At 34.7% G+C, this 17,310-nt stretch overlaps 1 protein-coding gene across 2 annotated transcripts; it reads right to left on the bottom strand.

Moving 5' to 3' along the window:
• Positions 1 to 633: 633 nt before the first annotated feature.
• LOC132756015 (B-cell receptor-associated protein 31-like) lies at positions 634 to 16,428 on the bottom strand. Of its 2 annotated transcripts, XM_060746960.1 has the most exons (8): positions 16,347 to 16,428; positions 10,610 to 10,713; positions 9,519 to 9,619; positions 7,185 to 7,332; positions 6,125 to 6,263; positions 4,428 to 4,527; positions 2,188 to 2,276; positions 634 to 967 (listed from the first exon to the last, which is right to left on the bottom strand). In XM_060746960.1, the coding sequence occupies exons 2-8, from the start codon at positions 10,699 to 10,701 to the stop codon at positions 914 to 916; spliced, it is 723 nt and encodes a 240-aa protein (XP_060602943.1). In that variant the 5' UTR covers positions 10,702 to 10,713; positions 16,347 to 16,428; the 3' UTR covers positions 634 to 913. The 2 variants fall into 2 exon arrangements, with proteins under 2 accessions (XP_060602943.1, XP_060602942.1); XM_060746959.1 differs by lacking the exon at positions 16,347 to 16,428 and having other exon boundaries at positions 10,610 to 10,760.
• Between the last annotated feature and the right edge of the window lie 882 nt (positions 16,429 to 17,310).

The raw sequence follows: 17,310 nt of genomic DNA, 5'->3' as shown, positions 1-17,310 counted from the left end.
GAACTGGACACAATTCCAAAAAACCCAAACAAAAATTTTCCGTTCCCGGGTGGCTATTTTTTTAAATTTTAAAAAAAACGCAACCCAAACCAAAAAAATTGGGGTTTCAATTACCCGAAATTAAAAAAATTTTAAAAAAATTAATTTTAAAATTTTTTACAAAATTGATTCCAAAAATCTTATACTATTAAAAATATATAGGTACAGTAAGTCATGTAATAGGATTCTAAAAAAAATCTTACAACTTACAAGGTCACTAAATATTTATTTTTTTACGTAGAAAGGTAAGGGGATATTATATAAATAATTCATTAATTTATATATATACATAATCTATCAAACCATTAACAACATTTGCACTATAATGGTAATAAGAAAAATATTCCTTTTTTATCATTTCTTTAAATTGTTTAAATTACAGTCATTACGTCCTATTGAAAAATTCATATCGATGACAAGTAGTAAATTGAAAAATAAATACATCTTGTAACTTTCTCATAGAAGTTATTGTCATAGGTTTTTTTTTTAAAAAATCTGCTTCCTTATTTCAAACACTGAACTATTCCTTAGTGGCTTTCAAACAGTTTAGAAAAGTTCATTTTTCTTAACATCAAACTGTAACACTTTTCAACATTAACATATTTAACACAGCATTAACTTATGGTAATTCTGAAGATCATAAATTTTAAGACACAAGTCAGGATCTGATTGGCTGACTTTCATTCAAATATTTCAAATTGACCAATGAAATGGTTGCAATCATTGACTGGTATACTTTAAACATACAAACTAATTTTCATAACCTCTAATCCAAAATGTGCTATAAATAGAAACACCTTCACAAAAGTAAAACTTAGCTAAATGTCAAATGGCATAAAGTTAATGCTTTCATGAGCTGCGATTAATTTCTTATTTAGTTTGATTTCTTGCTATCAGAACCTCCATCTACTGCCGTCTGTAACTTCTCCTGTAAATATAAGTTTGAATATAAATGAGCCGCGTCATAACAAAACCAACATAATGGGTTTGCAACCAGCATGAATCCAGACCAGCCTGCGCATCCGCACAGTCTAATCAGGATCCATGCATGTAAAAAAGAAATGCATACACATCATATGACATCAGATATGACTATTGACATCAGATCTGATGCCAGATATGACATCAATAACATTAAATAACGTTAGGATATTTACTTGTACGCTCAAATGTTGTTCAACATATTTTTAACAATGCCCTTTTTTTACTAGCATTTTAGAATGAAAATAGATGAGAATTTTTTTGTTTTATAATAATTCACGGTTTATTGTTCAAATGCTTTGTAATTAATCACTCAGGTCTATTGGTGATTGATTATATTTCTGCGCATTTGAAATCAACCCGGGCATTTTTCTACCCGACCTGTACATTTTTTCTACAACAACACTCTCAGAATTTATATCTATTTCCTGACTATTATCATTGTCCCATTGATCAAGACACAGGTAATTATAAAATAGTTGCCAACAATAAATTGTTAAAACTTCTTTTCCAAATATTAGGAAAAGCCCTGTAGGTAAATACACAAATCTATTTTATAAGGGGAAGTCTGAATATCAACCACAACTTTAAATCCAGCAGTAATATTAATCTAGCAAACTTTTGAACAATTAAATTTCCAGTTTAAATCTGTTCAAGACTATTTTAAACACATTTGGAGAAAAATTCTATGACATTTATCTTTTACTCTCATCATTTTCTAACATGTAAACAATTTTGCTTATCGAAAACATGTCTATACAATAAAATGTAAACAAATTATGTTTTAACTAAACATAAGGATTGGAATCATAAACCAACATAATGGGTTTTTCGACCAGCATGGATCCAGACCAGCCTGCACATCTGCGCAGTCTGATCAGGATCCATGCTGTTTGCTTACAAACCCTATTACAAGTAGAGAAACTGATAGCGAACAGCATGGATCCTGATCAGACTGCGCGGATGCGCAGGCTGGTCTGGATCCATGCTGGTCGCAAACGCATTACATTGGTTTTGTCATGACGCGGCTCATTCATTGGTTAAAGAGAACAAAGAATCCTTCAAATAAAGACCACTTGTCAATAAGGTCATGTTTGATTCCGCCTTTGGGTGGCCTTTGTTAACAGATTTAAACTGTAAATATGGAATAAAAGTAACTGAACATACCACTTCCTTCAGGAGTCTATCATATTCTTTATTTGTTCCTTCAGACTGCTTTTTTAAAGTGTCAAAATCTAATTGCTTTTTATCTAGCTCTGAAATAAAACAAATCAATAACATGTTTTACTTGCTACTAATTACATAATTAACTTTTGTGCTGTGAATCTTAATTTCATTGGTTGATTTAATGGCATACAATTTAATTTCATTAGTTTATTTCATAGCATAAGTAAAGTTATAAATGATTTCTATGGTAAAATGCCAAGAAAACCATTTTGTGCAAAATTACCAGTAAACAAGAGGGCCATGATGGCCCTGAGGTCGCTCACCTGTATATAGCCCCCCCCCCCCCCCCGCAAAAGCGGGGCCAGTTTAAACCCCCAGGGCTTTTATTTGAACAAACTTGGAAGACACCCATTAGAACATGTTTCATGATGTTAAGTTTTTACTACACACATATAATGAAAACTATGATCTCCCACCCCTTCCAATCCCTCCCTCCTCACCCCCCTCCCCCATTCCTTCCCCCCCCCGGCAGGGCTAATTTTTACCCAAGGGCTTTTATTTGAACAAACTTGGTAGACACCCATAAGAAGATGTTTCATGCTAAACATCTAAGCTCTAGCTCATTGGGTTTTTTTTTAAAAGAAGATATTTTAAGTTTTTACTGTACACATATAGTTAAAAACAATGACACCACTGGGGCGGGGCCAGTTTTGACCCCAGGGCTTTTATTTGAACAAACAATGTAGAGCCTACTAGAAGATGTTTCATGCTTAATATCTAAACTCTAGCTATTTGGGTTTTTTCAAAGAAGATTTTTTAAGTTTTTGCTATACACATATAAAGAAAATCAATGACCCCTGGGGCGGGGGCCAATTTTGACCCCAAGGGGGCCAATTTTGACCCCAGGGCTTTTATCTGAACAAACTTTGTAGACACTCACTAGAAGATGTTTAATGCTTAATATCTAAACTCTAGCTATTTGGGTTTTTTTCAAAGAAGACTTTTTAAGTTTTTGCTATACACATACATGTATAAGGAAAATCAATGACCCCCTGGGGTGGGGCCAATTTTGACCCGAAGGCTTTTATTTGAACAAACTTAGAAGACACCCTTTAGAACATGTTTCATGCTAAATATCTTAGCTCTAGCTCTTTGAGTTCTTTAAAAGAAGATATTTTAAGTTTTTACTATATGCATATAGGGAAAATCAATGACCCCCTGGGGCGGGGCCAATTTTGACCCCAGGGCTTTTATTTGAACAAACTTGGTGGACACTCATTAGAAGATGTTTGATGCTCAATATCTTAGCCATAGCTCTTTGAGTTCTTTAAAAAAATATTTTTTAAGTTTTTACTATATGCATATAGGGAAAATCAATGACCCCCTGGGGCAGGGCCAATTTTGACCCCAGGGCTTTTATTTGAACAAACTTGGTAGACACCCATTAGAACATGTTTCATGCTAAATATCTTAGCTCTAGCTCTTTGGGTTCTTTAAAAGAAGATTTTTTAAGTTTTTACTATATGCATATTGGGAAAATCAATGACCCCCCGGGGCAGGGCCAATTTTGACCCCAGGGCTTTTATTTGAACAAACTTGGTAGACACTCACTAGAAGATGTTTCATGCCAAATATCTAAGCTCTAGCTCTTAGGGTTTTTTAAAAGAAGATATTTAAAGTTTTTTCTTTCGGTTGCCATGGCAACCAGAGTTCAGCATGGAATTAAATTATTTGAACAATTTTTAAAGGTGACCACCAAAGGAACATTTCTGTGAGGTTTGGATGAAATTGGCTTAGTGGTTTATGAGGAGATGTCATTTAAAGTAAAAGTTTACGGACGGACGACGTACGGACATAAGCAAAATAAGCTCATAAAAACAAAAAAATAGCTCTTAATTTGAATTTTATGAGTTTATGTTTTTTATTTAACTACGGAATGAAGCTCATAATAATCAAATGTTGGCTCGGACGGACGACGGACGGACGCCGGACGAAAAGCGATCACAAAAGCTCACACTGTCACTTTGTGACAGGTGAGCTAAAAATCCATGAATTTAAGAACCCACGAAAATGACCGTTTTGATAAAACCACGAAATTTCATGCCCACGAATATAAGTGAATTCGCAGTATAGCTTACCTTTTCACTATCACATGTAATTGTAATGATATATGAGCCTCAAGATCTAATAAATAAGAAAACCAGTTAATACACTTTTTAACCAACAAGAATGTTTATTACCTTTCTTAGTCTTAGAAAGTTCTTGTCTAACTTCATCTAGCTCCTGCGCCAAATCTTTTTCCCTCTTAATAGCATCAACATCTGTGTCGTCTGCTCTAGCCTAAAACATATGTTGTAAGGCGGATTACTATATTTTATTTTCTTGAGTCAAACTTACACTGTAAGGTTGAACAGTAATTATTCCCCTTTACTAGTGAAGGAAGACCTCAGATGTCCTTCTGTGCATTATTTCAGGCACAAGTGGGCACCTGAACAAAGTCCTTCTAAAAGAATGCTAATATAAACTTGAGTTTGGTAACCAGTTCCTGGATATAAAACCTATGGGTTGGTCACCTGATGAAAACTTTTACGCAGATCTCTGGATAAAACCTTTTATTCTGCTACTGTCTATATCATCAGCTGGATAAAGCCTTGCCGGATAAACTTATCTATCTCCAGTCATTACGTCACATGATGACTTCAACTTTTTAACAGCAAAACTAAACTACATATAGATGCTATTTTATCGGGGAAAAGTAAGAATGAAACCATTTAATTATTCTAAAAACATGATTAAAAGCAGGATAAATCAAACACATGGTTGATGTCAGAATGGAGAATGTCTATCCGGTTCGCTGCGAAAGTGAATCTTGGCTCGCTAAAGCTCGCCGAGATACACTTTCTTGCTCACCGGATAAACCTTCTTCATCCCGACATCAACCATGTATTCTCTATTTTTTCCCCCCCCCTTAATAGGTCAGAAGGGCACATACAGTTAAATCATAATGTATTGTACATATCAATGAAATCATACACTATGTCATTGTATCACATTGTATAATGATTAAAGTTACATTAAATAAATATGTAAAAATATTTTGCTGTCGACCTAAAAATCAAGCATTTTACAGTATCATTAACCTGTTCAACAGTATTGTTGTAAATATCATCAAATATTGTTCATAAATTAGGATTTTAAACGGAAAACCCCACGGTATCACTAAAGTTCGTATACGAATTTTAACCTGCAAATGAAGATTATAATCAGCTTGTGTATGCGCTACGTCACAGTGTTATAGCAGCTCAAATATGAGATTTTCTTGTGCAAACACATTTTAACCGTTTAACTTCACGGTGCATTAGGCCCTAGGTTCAGTAAAATGTAATCGTCTCATAAAAACAGATTGAATTTGTATGAAAACATCCGTTACAATGCGGAAATATACCGTTAAATTAGAGCTGCTACTTATAGTCATGTTTGTTGATTTAATATTGATGTACGGATGATCTGAAGGCAAATAGATATTGTACTTCCGAATTCGCCACAATGAGGTTGTCCATTTTTTATGCTTATAAAACTCATTTTGGTTGTCTGGACACCATAATAAGATCTGGAGTCGATATGAAACCCAATTTATTTATGAAATGTCGCTATTTCTGTTTTTATGAATTTTATTAAATGTAATTTTAACAGTTTAACACATATAAATGTAATCAATAAAATTACCATTTAAATCATTAATTTAATTTAGAAAAGCAAAAATAAAATCTGAAACAAATAGCACGTTTTAGTTGAAGTTGTTTTCTTTTACATTAGTGGAGATATCCAATTATGATCTACTCATATTTTTGTAATGGGAAATAATTTATAGGCAGCTATTGCAAACTCTCAGCAATAAAGAACCTAAGTTTGTTGAAAGATATAAAATACTATTTACCATATTTGAGAGATTTTCTTTTTCTTCCATTAATTTCTTGGCAGCATCAGAGGCAGACTGTGCCTGTTTCTGACTAGCTTCAGACTGTGCCTGTAACTGTGCTTGCTGGGAAATCAGTGTAACCAGTCTACGAATAATACTGTAAATATGATAAAAAAAATTAAAATGCAGTTTTTTAGTTGACTAATTACAAAAAGAAAGCCATGCTGAAAATATGATAAAAAAATTTAAATGCAGTAATTTCGTTGACTAATTACAAAAAGAAAGCCATGCATGATTCATATTAGAATTAGAGAAATAAATACACTACTAATGCTTTTGATTCCAATGTAATTAAGCCATAACATACTTGTTTTCTTCTTTACATTACATGATTAACATAAAAATGGCAACTAAAATAGTTTTGCAATTTTTTTCTACAGTTTCTGGCTTTAAAATTTTTAACATCATGTGAAAGAATTCAATTTTCGTTGTCAATTTATAAAACTTATATTAAACTTGTCCCAGAAATATAGACAAACCACAGACTAACTATAAAATTAAAACACTGTCTTCATGTTTAATATAGGTATATATGGTAAATTGTATAACAATTTTATAAAAGATTATATTATATTTTATCCCTTTACCCGATGGGTTGGCATTTTAATGCATATGTGACCAATGGAGATCCTGATGTGACCAGTGGAGATCCTGATCAGCCTGTAGGCCTGTGCAGTCTGATAAGGATCTCCACTGTTCCCTTTTCAGTCAAAATGTTTTTTAATCTGGAACTACACTGGTCGCATATCCGTTAAAATGCGTATTGATAAATATTAAGGTATATTAAATGAAAATCTGAAAGTGATTAGCCATTGCCACCAGTATAGAGCCAGGTCAGCCATATAACCATAGCTTTCTAAAGTATCAAGTGAAAAAAGAATCTGTGATGTAACTTTGGTGTTATAAAATAAAGTAACATTTAAGCTCTTGTTTAATCATTGGCTTACAACCCTCATTTATTATAAGGCTAAATATTAAAGTACAAAAATGATTATGGAGAGTAAAAAGGCACACTCACAACCACAAGAAAAGTGCAAAACCAGCTATATATAGATTTCTCTGTGCTCGAAACAATTTCATGTGAGCAAGGTTCTGCTGTTCTGGGTTATGCTTCATGTCAACCTCGGATGTAGGACCTGCATATTTACTCACTTCTCTTGCAGCATCTGTGAAACAACAAAACAGGGAAAATTACACAATGTGAAAAAAAATCCTTATGAATAATATACATTCATAGCAAACTTGTAAAACAAGACTATCCATGACAACAAGTGATCCTTGAAAATGCCACCTAGATGTGGAAGAGCAGAAAAGTTTATTTTTAATGTCACTGACTATGAACCATCAAACTACATGAAGATCTTCAACCAAACAGATTTCCATGCATGTCATCCTACCTCATCAGCTCTGTCTACTATGTAGGGTCACTGCCACTCCGCATTATAACTCCGGGTCACTACCACTCCGCATTATAACTCCAGGTCACTACCACTCCGCATTATAACTCCGGGTCACTGCCACTTTGCATTATAACTCCGGGTCACTACCACTCCGCATTATAACTCCGGGTCACTACCACTCCGCATTATAACTCCGGGTCACTGCCACTCCACATTATATCTCTGGGTCACTGCCACTCCGCATTATAACTCTGGGTCTCTACCACTCCGCAATATAACTCTGGGTCACTACCACCCGGCATTATAACTCCGCATTATAACTCCTGGTCACTACCACTCCGCAATATAACTCTGGATCACTAGCACTCCACATTATAACTCCGGGTCACTGCCACTCCACATTATACCTCTGGGTCACTGCCACTCCGCATTATAACTCGGGGTCACTACCACTCCGCATTATAACTCTGGGTCACTACCACTCCGCATTATAACTCTGGGTCACTGCCACTCCACAATATAACTCCGGGTCACTACCACCTGGCATTATAACTCCGCATTATAACTCCTGGTCACTACCACTCCGCAATATAACTCTGGATCACTACCACTCCGCATTATAACTCGGGGTCACTGCCACTCCACATTATACCTCTGGGTCACTGCCACTCCGCATTATAACTCGGGGTCACTACCACTCCGCAATATAACTCTGGGTCACTACCACTCCGCATTATAACTCTGGGTCACTGCCACTCCACAATATAACTCCGGGTCAGAACCACTACTGCAACTCCGCAATATAACTCCGGGTCACTACCACTCCACATTATAACTCCGGGTCACTACCACTCCGCAATATAACTCCGGGTCACTGCCACTCCACATTATAACTCCGGGTCACTGCCAATCCACATTATAACTCCGGGTCACTGCCACTCCGCAATATAACTCTGGGTCACTGCCACTCCGCATTATAACTCCGGGTCACTGCCACTCCGCAATATAACTCTGGGTCACTGCCACTCCGCATTATAACTCTGGGTCACTAACACTCCTCATTATAACTCCGGGTCACTGCCACTCCGCAATATAACTCTGGGTCACTGCCACACCGCATTATAACTCCGGGTGACTGCCAATCCACATTATAACTTCGGGTCACTACCACTCCGCATTATAACTCTAAGTCACTGCCACTCCGCATTATAACTCCGGGTCACTGCCACTCCGCATTATAACTCTGGGTCACTAACACTCCGCATTATAACTCCGGGTCACTGCCACTCCGCAATATAACTCTGGGTCACTGCCACTCCGCATTATAACTCCGGGTCACTACCACTCCGCATTATAACTCCGGGTCACTGCCATTCCACATTATAACTTTAGGTCACTGGCACTCCGCATTATAACTCTGGGTCACTACCACTCCGCAATATAACTCTGGGTCACTGCCACTCCGCATTATAACTCCGGGTCACTGCCACTCCGCATTATAACTCCACTACCACTCCGCATTATAACTCCGGGTCACTGCCACTCCGCATTATAACTCCGGGTAACTGCCACATCCGCATTATAACACTGGGTCACTGCCACTCCGCATTATAACTCCGGGTCACTGCCACTCCGCATTATAACTCTGGGTCACTGCAACTCCGCATTATAACTCTGGGTCACTGCCACTCCGCATTATAACTCCTATCTTGTCTCTTCGATGAAAGCACAGGGCATCGACAGAACATCTGAAGAGCTTGACAAATCAGACTTCATATTCACACATAGATGGTAGACCCTAGAGGTTAAGCGAGAGGTGCTAAGCCTGTGTCACATTTGGCCAACAAGCTGCCAATGTCCTGACTAAAGCCAAGGTGAATGGCTCCTTTAAACAACCAGATTTGCATAGCTAGTCTAATTTATCAAATGACAAAATGATTACAAAAACTTACCAAAAAACAGAAGTAGAAGTATGGCTATGAAAACATTGAAATAGATATTGGAATATCCAGCCAGCTTATTTATCAGTCCAGAACGAAAGACCCTCTGCCATCTACAAACAAAAGAAAGAAATAATCACCTTGACAATGTGCAGTGTGCTTCAGGAAATGTTTATTAAATACAAACTGTACTATTACACGACACCAGTGCTTTCCATAAACGCCAGCAATCGCATTATTTCTGGGTACCGCAGAATTTACTGCCGGCTACTTTTGCCAAACCATGTTAATTAAAATGCTTAGAGAGCACTATAATATTGTTTGATTTAATCATATTTTATTGCTAATATATACATGTTAATTTATGCACAGAAACAACAGGGTTTCGAAAAAATAAGGGTTGGGCCCCAAGTTCTTTCAACATTAGCAAATGGCCATCTCCAAATTTACTGCTGAGGAGTGGCTACTCACAAATCTAATTTGCTACTCAATTATCATATAGGGAGCACTGCTGCACCTTAGTATTAATGTGACTTAAATTGGATAAATACGGTTTTAAAAATATTTACATATACGCTGCAGTAAATTAATGACCTAATATTTATTACTCCTGTAAATCAAGAATTGTGCAGTATTATAAAGGTGTTTGATAGATTATACGGGTGTAATGTGGCAGCTGTTTGCTATATAGCAGTTTAACCTAGTGACACAAATTATAATGGCTTACAAGTGTTTATATACGTGGCGGCCTGGCCATATAACCTGTCAAAAGTTTTGACACAGCTTGTGCTTCCATCCAGTGGAAAAGAACACATCGGAACAGTAAACATTCTTTCTGATATTTTTTGTACTTCTATTAACGCTTCCCATTCCCACAACTTTTGGAAAATGCAACATTGCCCTTTGGTTACATTCATTTAGCATGCAAAGCAAAAAATACAATAATCATAAACATCTATGTTAAAATATAAACATCTGCTTTACACCATTCCTTTTAAGATGGAAACTGAATTCCTTTTTAGGATTTTAACTTAATTCCTCTATAAATTTAAACATTTTTTTCATAAGTTAACTTACAAATGGAAATTAATACCAAAGTATACCTTGATGGTGATATGAAGGGTAACAATAGGAGTGACACTAGACCAATCTCTCCATATAGAAACACAGCTATAAATGTCCACTGTAACGTCATGCTGGAATTGTCCTGAAAATAGCAATATATTATTAATATATATAAATTCAGTATTCTCTGTATGCCCAAAGTATAAAACAAGATTCCTTTTAGATTAGTCAGGAATACTCAACTGTTGAAGATTTTAGAATTTCAAAACATCCAAAAAATTACCTAAAAATATCATTAATCCTTACAACCATAAATATCTTAAACATCTTAAATTCAAACACTAAATTTCCTATGTACAGTGGTCTGTTTACTTCACAACTGACTTTTTTCTCTATTTTTAGTGATCAGTAAATGCTCCACATGTGGAATAACTTAAATTTTTTCTCTTAAATTAGGAAATTCAAATCTACGATTCGAACAGTAAAATTCTTACATTGATCAGTAAATACTCAATATCTTTAATGATTGAGTCAATGACCTTATTCTTTAATTAAAAAGTTCAAACCTACAACTCAAAAACACTAAAATTCTTACAGTGATCAGTAAATACTCCATAATTTTATGTTAACAACTGATTTTTTTTGTAATTATTCAAGATTTTTTTTCCTTTTTAATATCCTACTACACAAACTTTACCATAATTTTGATTGTCCACTGATTTTTATCATCAATTATGTCAAGTCCTATAAATTGAGGAAATACACAAGTGTAAAATTCAGGATAACCAGTATTTAAGAGGTCAAAATAAACAAACAAGTGTTTGCCTATAATTTATTTGCTGATTTTCGGTAATTAGCTTTCTCTACATGACTTGATGCGGGAATTAATTTTTGCTCTTTACCTGCTGAATTTGTGTAATGGATCTGCCTAGATTTCATTTTGGAACAGTCTATTCCAGGATAAAGGGATTTCAATATTTAATGACATAAACTAAGATACCAACAGTATAAAGCCTGGTCAGACTGCTTCCAGTGGGTCAAGGTTCAGTACAAGGTACGACTTCATTTATCAAAATCAGGTCAAGCCTGAATATATTCATTTCTTACCCAAGATGCATTATTCATTTTTGTTGTTGTGGATGTCTGCTATGAAATGCTTAAAGACAAATATCTAATCTCTTGGCATTGTAGTTTCACAAAACTTAAATGTATTTTTCTGTATATAAAGGAGGGAGCATTTTTGACACCAGAGGCATGGTTTACATAAATTTTGTAGAGGACCACAAGGTGATGCTACATGCCAGATATCTAAGCTCTAGAAATTGTACTTGAAAAGATTTTTCAGACATCATTATTATACAAAATTAAGTAAACTAAGTGACCCCCAGGGCGGGGCCATGTTTGACTTTAGGGACATGACTTTTTTTACTTATGTAGAGACCCACTAGGCAACGCTAAATGTCAAATATCAAAACTCTGAGCACTGCAGTTTCCTATGAGAAGACTTAAACTTTCCTGTAAGCCTATCTGTAAACTAAGTGGCCCCTAGAGTGAGGCCATTTAAAACCCCAGGGCATGATTTATTTAACTTTGGTAGAGGACCACAAGGTGATGCTAATTGCCAAATATCTAAGATCTGGGCATTGCTCTTTTAGGAGAAGATTTTTAAAAAATCCTTTTTTTTAAAGTGTATTTTTAGCTCCTGTGACCTACTTATGCATCAGAATGGAAGTTTATATGATTTTTGTAGAGGACCGCAGAAGGATCATTGCTGTAAAGTTTGGTCAAAATCCATTTAGTGGTTTAGGAGAAGATCACCTTAGAGCTCAGGTGAAGAACACACACTTTGAAATACTATAAGCTGCCAGATTTTGCTAAATTTACTGAAATCCACTTAAGAACAAGAGAGTACAATTTTTGCGGCACTGAAATGGTATTACTTATACAGTCAAAACTTCATTAGCGGTCACTTTTATACAATGTGACCCTGTCTCCAACGGTCACATTAAGGTCCGAATGAAAAAAATTATATACTAAGACACCTTGTATAATGTGACCCTGTATAACGCTGTCAGCTGCAACCAATTATCACACCAAAAATTCTCACCATTTCAAAATTTTTATAAATAGTGAAACAAAAACAAATTGCCAAGCACCGGCATTTTTCTCAAATTGACATGCAGGGAAAATAATTATGCCCCGAAAGTAATTTCTTTTTCACTATATCATCTTTATTTTCCAGATTTTTTTAAACCATTATTGCTTCTCAATCATGCTTTACGCAAGTTTAACTCCAGGAACATCATTTTCATTGAGAGAAATGTGAATAATAGTATTCGTAACCATTATCTTGTATAATCTACATGTAGATTAACCCAGATTCTTTGTCCAAAACTTATCGATATGTGGCTTTATTTTTAGAACAGGTCTCTTATCAGTGACGTATATGTTGCTTATCTCAGATCATTGGCTATTATCAGGCATTTTGTTTTATCAATGCTGATGGTGTTTTAATGTTCCACAAGATTTTCTTGTCGAACTTACAATGGGCTCTGCCAAAAATATCTCAAAGCAACATCATATTTATTACAGGAAATATGTACTGTTACAGTCTGTATATCTTGTTTTCTCGTTTTATTGTAGGGCTAAGGACTAAACTTGGTTGAATAATTTTTATAAAACATTTTGGTACAGTACTTTTTAGCCTGATACATAGGAAAATACCTTACAATATCAAGGAAGAAAGATCGTAACCATAAGCAAAACAAAAAATAATGCCGCTTGTATATACTGACCTTCATCCGCTATGTGAAGCAGATGCCTTCTTGTATTATCGTGAAATTTGATTGGTTTGCTGGTTGCTTTGTGATGATTTTATTCTACACACATTAGTGCCACACCTAATTAAGTGTTAGATGGCCTAAATCTGTAATTTTATTGTGTTTAAATAACAGCTTGGCAGGCCATATCAAACTTTTAGGATCATATTGACGCCTCTTTGGTACCAAATGATTTTGATTGTTCCGAAAAAATAGTTTGAACTCCATTTAGTGATCAATGTTATTTACATAATCTCTCTAATTAATATATATTAAGTTTACGTTTATTTATTAGTAACTTATTAGTTATAATATTAATGAATTAATGAATACTACTGTCTTCCATTGCTGTTGTCAAAAATGAAATGTGTTTAGGACAAACAATGTTTCATTATTGGTTTTTAATTGGAGTTCATATCTTTTTTATACTATCTATTCGTGGAACAAATATTTTGAGCTGTATTGTATAAATAGTAGTGTGAGACCGTCATTTGATGCGTCTTGCGTCAGAGACCCGCTACACGTTTCTGCAACATGGAAAAATCTAGAAAATTGATGATTTTTTAGGGGGAAATTGATAAATTTAATGTTTATTCTCTGGATTTTACGATGATTTCCTCAGTTATTTTGGTTTTTTATCTGTTTTTGTCGCATTTCTTTTATTTTTTTAATGGAGATGAAAATGCTTTGCTAAATAGACATGTTTTCAGATATCGACGGAAGTCGCGAACGTCCCTTCCATCCGTTTTTATTATTCCACGAGAATACGAGAAACCCCGAGAATACGAGAAACAGGGATATATAAATTTTTGCCAATGTGAAGTGTCTTTTGAGGAACACGTTTATTACTTTACTTCACTTTACTGGAGTTGAGGTCGCAAGACGTCATCGTCTTCTATAACCCCCCCATGGCTTTGTAACCAGTTCTGATCCGGTATGGTGGTATACTATGTTGCTCCCATGAATTTGTCCAACCTGTTTTTAAAACTGTTAAGTGAAGGAGCATTCACAACCACTTCTGGTAAATTGTTCCAGTCCGAGATAACCCTTAGAGAAAAGAAATGCTTTCTAATCTCAGTTCTACATGATTTCACTTTCAGTTTATACCCATGACCTCTTGTATTTGCATTGTTATTTAATTCAAAAAACACTTCATAGTTAATATCCTCCTTATTATGTAACAATTTAAAAACTTCAATCATGTCACCTCTAAATCGACGATATGCTAGCGAAGGCAATTTCAGTGTTTTAAGTTGTTGTTCATATGACAGATCTCTTAGTTGACTAACTTCAAGTAAATTATTCAATAATCATTTTCAATGACTAAACACGTTAAAACGGTATACTTTAGATCTAATAAAACAATCAGAATAATATACTAATATGCTAAAAATATGTTTTTATCTAATTTATACGGGGAAGTCAAAGTCCGGGCCCGCTTTGGCTTACACAGCTATAGACTACACGTGTCTATTTAAAAGAAAATTCAAATAAAAAACAATTAAAAAAATATAGAATTCTATACCTATCCAGGGCTCTCAATTGACACGGGGATCCGGGTTTTGACTCGTGAAAATCAGGAAATGCACTTATTTGACACGTGATAAAATCTGCACAAGAGTCAATTTGCAATATGGGATTTTAAGCTTTGCAATAATAATAACCTTAAATCCACCCCTAATTACCTATCAAATCCTACATGTGTTCAAATCACACTCAATAAAAATGTCAACAGGCAGTATAAGTCGTGTATAAAGTGCTATACACACAGCATGTGCACTGAAGCGCGAATTCAGTGGCTGCAATTTGACAGCGCTAAAAATAGCTCTACACAACTGATAAGAATTACATACTTCATATTACTTCAGGTGTCAATTATTGATTTATAATACGTCTTTGATTTACTTGGAGTACCTGTACATTTCATTTTGTTATTTCTTTTTCCATTAAATATTCCTTGTACATTTTGATATTTAAAATTAATATGATATAGCATACCAGTAAAGATGATTTTTTATACTTTATACAATAAATCAGAAAAGCTGCTGTTTTTTTTATTCTTTCACAGTAGATCTAAAGATGTAATTTATTTTTGTTTAGTTTTATTTGTTTTTTTGTTTGTTTTTTGTTGTGTATGTGTTGTTTTTTTTAGGGGGGGGGGGGGGGGGGGGGTTGATAATGGACATTTATAGCTCTAATACAGTAAATTTTGTAACTTAAAAATGATTCATGTAGTCAAATAACACTAGAAAAAAATTATTTGACTCGTGAAAATTTTGGTCAGAGTCTTTGACTCGTGAAATTCTGATCCTACTGAGAGCCCTGCTTATCGATGAAATTTTCAGTGTCAGTTCTAGTTAGGCGCCGCCATTTACAATGTAACTCAATGATAAAAGGCGGTGTATTCCGATAACGGAACAAATCTCAACTTTTCGGATTATTAATAATCGTCGAGTGTTCCGAGTGAAAACAGAAGTTGGTACATATAATACCGAATGACACCTTTAAAACGGAAAAATAAAAAGATATTTTACCGACTTCCCCATTCATAGGCTTTGCCTAATTTCATATTATCAATTAATCCTAAACCCATGCATGTATTAAACATCTAAATACTTCCATGAAATATTTTTTCTCTAATTTATCTCAATTTATAATAATTTAATAGTAAATTTATCCATTTATTAAACTAATCTAAATACTTCAATAATAATGTATTGATAAAAATAAAAATGGGGAGAGAACCGTCAGGGAGGAAACGTCAGGGAAGGAACTGGTAAGGGAGAGAATAGTCTGACTACCGTCTTCTATCCCGGATTAGATAATTTACACTTCTTAATTTGTGTCGTAGAGTTAAACTCGCGCCATGACAAGCGTATAAAACAAATTCTTGCTAAAACCTCGTAGTTTTTCTTAAGTGTCTACTTATCATAATACATAAAACAGATTTACAAACCGAAATAAATAACTTGGAATTCTGCGTGTAGTTCTGACAGCTACTTTACTTCCGCTTGTCTGGTTCTCGGCTCATACTTAAAACGGGTAGGACTAAAATACGCAAGGTTTTTTGTTTTGCGAAACGGGCTATCTTTAGTATCTGTAGATACGCCAAGTTAATGAAGCTTATTTTGCAACTTTTCTATGCATAAATTTACTAAGCCACGGGAGAGAGGAGTTAGTCATAATCATAATGGCATAGGAAAAATAATGAAAAGAAAAAAGTGTTTTGCTATACAGAAATATTATATTAAACACGGGGCCTGAAAAGACAGCGTTTCACAAGTTGTTTTATAAACCAAATAATTAACATAAAGAAAATATTTTTTTTAAATGAAAAGTATTAAGATCTAAACTTTGAAACTGTAGAAACAACAAATAAAAGGAAGTTGCTATTTATATTATATTTCACCGATAACAATAGTTTATCAATCTGTGAATTGCTCAACGGCGCTGTTTTATTTGTTAAATATGATTCTTATGAAAGATAATATTAAAAATGTTTCTATATATATTATTACCACAACAGACGACTCAAACTGAAGATAGGGGCAACGACGTTAACACTCAATTACAGAACATAACCAACTTGTTCAAAATATGTTCTTCTTGAATACGTGTAACCAAACCTCCACTCCCATATATAAATAGAATCATTAAAACCAGCTAGGCTCGAGCATGACACGTTTTCAATTGTGCCTAGTTGTGTCATTCCTTCCCACTATTTTACCATAGTTTAGCGATTCTGCGTTTTTTGCAAGTATTTGTGCATATACACAATGTATGGTCTATTTCTGTTCGTGTGTATAGTTGGTATGCAAGTTGGTATGCAATAACTAAGGTTTTTTTCAACCTTGGGCTATAAGCTAGATCATTACATTACAAATCAATGCAATAATATTTCTTTAATTGGTCAAAGATGT

Source organism: Ruditapes philippinarum, unplaced genomic scaffold, assembly GCF_026571515.1.
Source record: "Ruditapes philippinarum isolate M1 unplaced genomic scaffold, ASM2657151v2 ctg1017_1_1_1_1, whole genome shotgun sequence".
Classification (NCBI taxonomy): Eukaryota; Metazoa; Mollusca; class Bivalvia; order Venerida; family Veneridae; genus Ruditapes; species Ruditapes philippinarum.
This window is presented reverse-complemented; position numbering and strand designations above follow the sequence as displayed.